General features: G+C 48.1%; 1 protein-coding gene across 11 annotated transcripts in view; it reads right to left on the minus strand.

The window, feature by feature from the left end:
* The window catches only part of MYOCD (myocardin), a 92,630-nt gene extending 91,368 nt beyond the window's left edge, over nt 1–1,262 (minus strand). For all 11 annotated transcript variants that reach the window (XM_086358775.1, XM_086358766.1, XM_086358768.1 and 8 more), the window contains exon 1: nt 893–1,262. In XM_086358775.1, coding sequence (XP_086214901.1) covers nt 893–947 — 55 coding nt within the window. In that variant the 5' untranslated portion in view covers nt 948–1,262. The remainder of the gene's footprint in view (nt 1–892) is intronic.
* Between the last annotated feature and the right edge of the window lie 6,364 nt (nt 1,263–7,626).

Below are 7,626 nucleotides of genomic sequence, written 5' to 3' on the forward strand. Positions count from 1 at the left end.
AGTCACGACTGCAGCGACTGAGCATGCAGACATGGCATCTTCTAGGTAGAAGCTGTACCATTTATTGAGCGGTTTGTCACCACTTTTCTAAAACCAATATTCTACACAGAGCTGCTGACAAAGAACTGAAGAACTGTCCCTGTCTCGGCGTGCAGACCCGCACACCAATATCTTCCAGGGGCGAGTACACGCAGCGGCCTGTTTGCGGGGCAGTTAAAGGCCCCGTCTCCTCCCCCACTCACCTTCCCTCAGTGTCCGCGGAGAAGTTTCTCTATCGGGACAGAAATTTGGGGGGAAAGTCTCCATTTATAAATATCAGATGGTTTGGGAAAAAATATTTGTGGCACTAGACTTTTTTTTTCCCTACAGTGATGTCATTTTGAATACTTGGTGCGCTCCAAATTTGCTATTTTTACTTTCCCCAAGTGACTTTTTTTGGGAAATACATTTGTTTGGATTAGCTACATTTGAAGTGGCTCCTGTATGTAATGTCCAGCGCCAGGTTCATCTTCTCACAGTTCTCAGCTCTCAAACCTGAAATCCCCATGAGCTCATTTTCAAGGTTATTCCTTTTGGGATGCACCCTCCCCCCACAACTAATTTTTTTTTTTTCTAGACACAGATACAGAAACAAAAATAAAGGGATTGGCCTTCTCACAAACCAAACCACGCTCTGCGGCTCAAAGCATTGACAACAGAAGACATGAAAGCCACCCCCCTCCCCGCCCCACCACCCAGGCTCATAAAATTCTTGACTTCCCAAATGTGCTTCTGGGGGACAGAGGTGCAGGAGCCAAGGCGGGCTCTGAAACGCGCACTGGAAGCAGTGTGCAGCTGAGACGTAGAAGAGGAGGAAGAGCTGAAGAAGGAACGCTCAGTGTCTTCGCCCTACCTGATCTGAACTTGGTCCTAATCAGCAAAGAGTGCTCAGACCCCAGGAGTGTCATGTTGAGTTGAGTCTCAGAGAGCCGCTGGTCCCTTAGCCAGACGCCCCCTGATGTCCACCAGGAACGGGCTCCCGGGAGCTCAGCTGACCGCAGTGAACAACCCAGAATTCATCCAACTCTCCTCGAGCTCCCCTGGGTAGGAGTACAGCGGCAGCCAGGGACCGAAACCAGTGTCCCCGGAAAGCGGCGGCCTCCCCCCTCGCCGCAGCGGGGCTACTGCGCTCTCGGCCGGCGGGACCCTGCGCCTCCTCGGGGTCTGGCCGGGCGCCGCGGGCATCCCAGGCGTGCGCGGCTGATGTCATAGGCTGCCCGCTCCTCGAGCATCCCCACCACGCCTTTATGAAGGTCCCCAGTTTGCTATCTGATCCTTTTTTACTACTGACAGGAGCTCAACCAATCAGGAGGAGCGAGCGGCGCCCGGGACTCTCAGCCGCCGGAGTCCCGGGAGCCGGTCTGGATTCGGGCTGCGCGGGGGTGGGAGGCCGGGATGCGGGGGCGCGGGCGGGGGGCGGAGCCGGGGAGAAGAGGAGCGGAGGGGCGCGGCGCCCGGCGCGTAGGGGGCGGGCCAGGTGGGAGTGTGGGGACCCCCGGGGAGCGGACTTTCCTTGCCCGAAGCCTGGGAGACGGCGGGGGTGCTGTAGGCTGTGTGTGTGTACCACCCCAGGGGGACACTTGCGCTCCCGCGCTCCCGGAGCGCACGGAGCTCTGACAAATAACCTAGGATCCCAGGGTTCCCAGGGTCCTCACGTTCTCTCCCCGTCTGCAGAGGCAGAGACCGAACAAACATCCCGCAGTTCCCGTATCAAACCTGGACACACGTCCACGGAGAAAACGAAACGCCTTTCATTTTTCTAGGAGTCAGAATGGCTGCAGATCCAGCCGGGGCTCAATGCTCTCCCTCCAGGGGGAGAGGCAAGAGTTGGAAGCCCTTTGAAGAGCTTCCTTCCCTTGGGCGGGGCTCAAGGAGGGAGAGTCTCAGGAGCAGAGGGATGTCGGACCTGGGCTTGGGTTCAGGTTGGAAAGACTGACTTTTCCCAGGAGGGGGTCCCTCCTTCCTGAGGGGCACATCCATCTCGAATCCGACCCCGAGGGATTGCGCATCCAGAATGTGCCAGATGTGCTAGGCGCCTCTGTAAATGAAACCTGCTCTCAAGACCTGAAGAAGTTTGCTTGTTAGCAGCACAGAAAATAAAAACTAAACTATATACACATACAGCGTTGGGTTAAATTTATCTGCAACGTTCTATGCATGTGGGCCTCGAAGTAAGCATCTGTTACTTACATACATGCCTGCTTATTGTCTTAGAGTGCAAAACCCTTCCAAGATAAGTGGGTGACAGATGAAGACTTGATGCAACCATACCTCCTGGGACAACCTGTAATGCTCTGAGTTTGGGCCTTGCCCATATGCTCGGGTCCTTGGGATCTGACCAGCAGTTTGCATAACTGAGATGTTCTGGAATAGACCATCTGACTCCTGACACATCAGAGAGGCAGAGCAGTCGGGTCCTTGTTCCTCTTGGAAATAGGGTCCTGTCCCTGGAGGCCTGTTTTCCGAGGATGAGCTCATGAGCAGCTCAGGTTCTGTGCCACATGCTCCTGCAGAAGACCTCAGTCTCCTAGTCTTGCTGGAATAAATTACACCTTGAGTAATTTCATATAACACAGATTTATTATCTTGCAGTTCTGGTGGTGACAAGTCCACAGTGGGTCTCACCCGGCTAACCTTCTAGTCTTATCAGGACCACCTTCCCTTGTGGAAGATTTAGGGGAGAACTGTTTCCTTGCCCTTTCCAGCTTCTAGAGGGCGCCCATGTTTTATGTCTCGTGGCTTCTTCAGGTTCAAAGTCATCTTGATGGGCCCAGTTATTCTCACGTGAGATGGCTCTGCCCTCTCCCCTTTGTCCCCCTAGTCCACGTTTAAGGACCTTGTGATTATACTGGGCCTACCTTGGATAAACTCTGTGGTAAGGTCAGCTGATTATCAATCTTAATTCCACCTGCATCTTTTTATTATATAATATTAAAAAAATATTTTTAGGTTATCGTGGTGCACTGGATTTGAGCTTTCTGCCTCATACAGTACATTTCCACTGGCGATCTAATTTTACCTAGAGGGTTGGGATGGGGTGGGAGGTGGCAGGCAGGTTTAGGAAGGAGGGGACTTATGTATACCTATGGCTGATTCATGTTGATGTATGTTGGAAGCCAACATAATATTGTAAAGCAATCATTCTTCAATTAAAAATATTTTTTGAAAAAAGAAAAAATAGGTAAAGAGCATGCAAATATAATTCATTTTAAAAGGAAATAAATATGGAAGCAAACAAAAAATTTACTTTTCATTTCTCGGCCATGCCATGTGGCATGTGAAAACTTAGTTCCCCAAGCAGGGATCAAACCCACACCCCCTGCATTGGAAGCACAGAGTCTTAACCACTGGACTGCAAGGGAGGTCCCCACATGCATTCTTTAACTCTTCTTCGCCATGTGATGGAAAATACAGATTCCTGGGGTTAAGATGTGAACATAGGGGGTAGTGGCATTATGTTATTTGTGACACAAAGTGACCACTTTCCCTACCAGCATGTTCTTGTCCTTGGTTGAACCCCAGGCTCCTGATCTTCAATGAAAAGAGGTCAAGGGGAGGAAGATTTGGGAATAGAGATGCCCTGGGGCCTGGAAGAACCCTGACCAGCTTTGAGATGCCTGTGACAGGGAGGTACTTGACAGGGGAGAGACTGGTAGAAGAAGGAATGTTGCTAAATGATCTGAGTAGAGAAAAAACTATTCTGAGCCACATAAAAAAAAAAAAAAAAAGCCAAACAGATTTTTATCCTGAGGGTTGTGGAGCTGAAGAGAGATACATGGCAACTTGGCAGAGAACTCTTCTTGCAGTGAAAGTTGGGATAAGGGTCTGCCTGACCCAGATGAGTTGGACAGGAGTAGATTGTTTTTCCTCTGCAGGCCTGAGCGAGGGAGAGAGAGACGGAGAGAAAGAGAGAGGAAAAAGAGAGAGAGAGAGAGAGTGTGTGTGTGTGTGTGTCTGGGAGTGTAGTTTCTTTTTTGAGTATGTTTAAGAAATACTAGTAACTGTAGCCTTCCTTAAGTTTCCCATCTGAGCATGGAGCTGCTGACATCTTCTCTCTGGGATTTATACCGCCTATGGCATGGAATATCTATGGATATAAATACGCTCATATAGAAGCTCATCCATCCCCCTCTCTATGCAAGCAATTTTTCTGGAAAAAAATTTTGGTGGAATTTAAAAGAGGATATCCCCAGGGAAGCTGATCTTCCAGGCTGCTGTGTTTTGAGAGCAGCGGGCTAACACAGCACCGCAGGCCCCCAAGCCTCTTTCTTGCAATTTGATCACAGCGGCTATACTTCTCAGGGGACTTGCTCTCCCCCTGAGGCCCGGAGAGAGCCTGGGATGGGATGTGATGTAAGGGAGAGACAAGAGCTGCCAGGGAGATCTCCATTTGAATCTAAGCTACCCTTGTGACCTGGAGTGATTCAAGTCTTCTGAGATGCATGGTTAACTGACCAGAAATGGCAACACAGAAATGTTTCCCAGTTACAACCTGGCTTCCCTTTCCCACCTGGAACTCTGGAGAATTCCCAGCTCCTCGAGGTACCCATACTGCCAGTGCAAGATGGGGGACCCCCATTGCCTTCCCAGTAAATCTACCTCTGAGGCCGGTGAAACGTCTGTGAGCTCGGGGAGACTTGTGGTTCTGCTTGGTGACCCCTGTGATGACATCTGTGCTCTGACCTCCAAGGGTCTCTATCTAGATTCCAGAAGGGAGGGGTGAATCTGGACTACCAATCACCTATTTAAGGAATTCAGCCTCTGCCTATCAATTTCTCAATTTCCTATCAGTTTCAGTACCAGAAACGTGTATAAAGCACAGAATGTGTTCTAGAACTCTAGGGGTTATAAAGATGAAGCAGACATGATCTTGGATCTCTAAGGACTAGAATAGAGTGGCAGGACCCCCCAAAACTCCCAATAAACCAGAAATCCCATGTCATTATTACACCAGCAATGAAATCTCAGATGGAACTCATATGAACCACTCTATTAACGTAGCCTGTTTTCTCTTATGAAAGTGAATACAAAAGGACTTTGGCCTGATTTAAACAAAGACTTTAAGTTAAACAATTGGAGAAGGACATGGCAACCCACTCCAGTATTCTTGCCTGGAAAATCCCATGGATGGAGGAACCTGGCAGCCTATAGTCCATGGGGTCGCAAAGAGTAGGACATGACTGAATGACTTCACTCTTAAGTTAAACAAATAGAAGAAAGTAGTTTCAGTTGAGAGTTTCGGTCACAGCTCCTTCTTCTTCCTCTGCCTGCCAGCAATGCCTCTCACCTTTCCTTCTCTGTCTCACCCCTGCCCAAGACAAGGGAATCTAATTTGATAATTCAGAGTTAGAGCCACTGGGTTGGGCACTTTTGCAGAATAGGGTCACTGTGTTGAAAAGTCATGCACATGCATTTTGCCTACTATTCTGCTTCTTCCTTGATGCTCTCACTTTAAGAGGTGGGGAGGAGTGTAGATCTGAAATAAAGAATGTGCATCCGGCCCCTATGGGCTTCCCTGGTGGCTCAGACAGTAAAGAATCAGCCTGCAATACAGGAAACACAGGTTTGATCCCTGAGTTGGGAAGATCCCCTGGAGAAGGGAATGACAACCCACTCCAGTATTCTTGCTTGGGAAATGCCATGGACAGAGAGGCCTGGTGGGCTACAGTGCATGAAGTTGCAAAGAGTTGGACACAACTGAATGACTAACATCGTCTCATCATCATCATCTTCCCCTGTGTTCATAGCAGCAGGAGTGACAAGAGCGAGGCCATGGAGACAACATGAATGTCCATTGACAGATGAATGGATTAAGAAGATGTGGTGCATATACACAGTGGAATATTACACAGCCACAAAAGAACACAGTAATGCCATTTGCAACAGCGTGGATGCAACTAGAGATGATCACACTATGTGAAGTAAGTCAGACAGAGAAAGACTAATCCCATATGATATCATTTATACGTAGAATCTAAAATGGGACGTAAATGGATGTATCTATGAAGTAGAAACAGACTCACAGGGAACAGACTTGTAGGTGCCAAGGGGGAGGGGGTTGGGCTTAGCAGATGTTAAGTTATTATATATGGAATGGATAAACAACAAGGTTCTATTGTACCGCATGGGGAACTATATTCAATATCCTATGATAAACCATAATGAAAAAAATAAAAGGATGTATATATATATATATATACACACACATATATGTATATCTGAATCACTTTGTTGTACAGTAGAAATTAACACAATGCTGTAAATCAACTGTGCTGTGCTTAGTTGCTCAGTCGTGTCCAACTCTTTGTGACACTATGGACTGTACAGCCTGCCAGGCTCCTCTGTCCATGGGGATTCTCCAGGCAAGAATATTGGAGAGGGTTGTCATTTCCTCCTCCCGGGGATCTTCCCAACCCAGAGATCGAACCCATGTCTCCTACATTGCAGGTGGACTCTTTACCATCTGAGTCACCAGGGAAGCCCAAGAATACTTGAGTGGGTAGCCTATCCCTTCTCCAGGCGAATCTTCCTGACCCAGGAATTGAACTGGGATCTCTAGCATTGCAGGTGGATTCTTTACCAGCTGACCTAACAGGGAAGCCAACAACTGTACTTCAATTCTTTAAAAAAAAACCAAAAACATCTAACAGTGTTTGACTCAAACTACTCCAGTCATCTCAGCTCCATTAGGCTGGTTGGTGCTGAATTTAAGGCATGGTGGTGTCCCTGGCCCAGGGTATATGCAAGAGCCTGTCACACTGCTGTGACTTGCTTGCCATGGAGGGTATGGAAGATGGAAGCGCACTGCCCACAGCTGGACTCAGGGTTGTCATTCAGTCTTGGGTGGGTGCCATGGATGTGGTGCAAATTCTTCAATTCCCCTTTGTATTGTCTATTCTGCAGGGGCACCAAGATGACAAGTAATGACCCACTTGTTCAATAGACACTTGTCAGTTTTTGTCTCTAGATTCTCTCGGGCATCAGGCAATGTTGGTCCTTTCTCATGTATTCAAATGCCTTCTCCACTGGGGTTTCTTTGAAAATAAGAGGTACAAAACCTATCTTGTACTCCCTCTTGCCAAGTTTCCCTACGAAACTATTCCTTTCCCAGCAGTTCCTATCAAGTGAAGGGGAGATCCACCCCTGAGTTTCTGGCTTGGGTGATGGCTTACTGTCCACACGCTGTGTTTTCCCCACCCCCAAGCTTTCACCATGATTTTCCATTCTCCTCCTAAATACCTCCTAACCTACCCCTTAATTTGCTCCTAATGTCTCTTCCTTACTTCAAGCCCCCACCCCTTGTTTTTTTCCTGGTATATTTCAAATGTCTTTTGAGTGGTCCCCCTCCTCTTTCCCTGCTCCAATTCATCTCCATGTTGTCATCAAGGTGATATTTCTAAGTCATAAGCAGGATCAGTCTGCTTCCTGCCTACACCCTTCTTTGGCTCCCTAGTGCCAAAGGATAATGTCCACACCCTTAAGTATGACATGGAAAACCCTACATAATCTGCCCCCATTAACTCTTACTTTATTTCCTGCCTTTCTTTCTACTTCATTCTCTGTATACTCACAGTAACAAAGGATTTT

Source organism: Bos grunniens, chromosome 19 (assembly GCF_055505025.1).
Source record: "Bos grunniens cultivar Pamir isolate PY7600 chromosome 19, Bosgru_T2T1.0, whole genome shotgun sequence".
Lineage (NCBI taxonomy): Eukaryota > Metazoa > Chordata > Mammalia > Artiodactyla > Bovidae > Bos > Bos grunniens.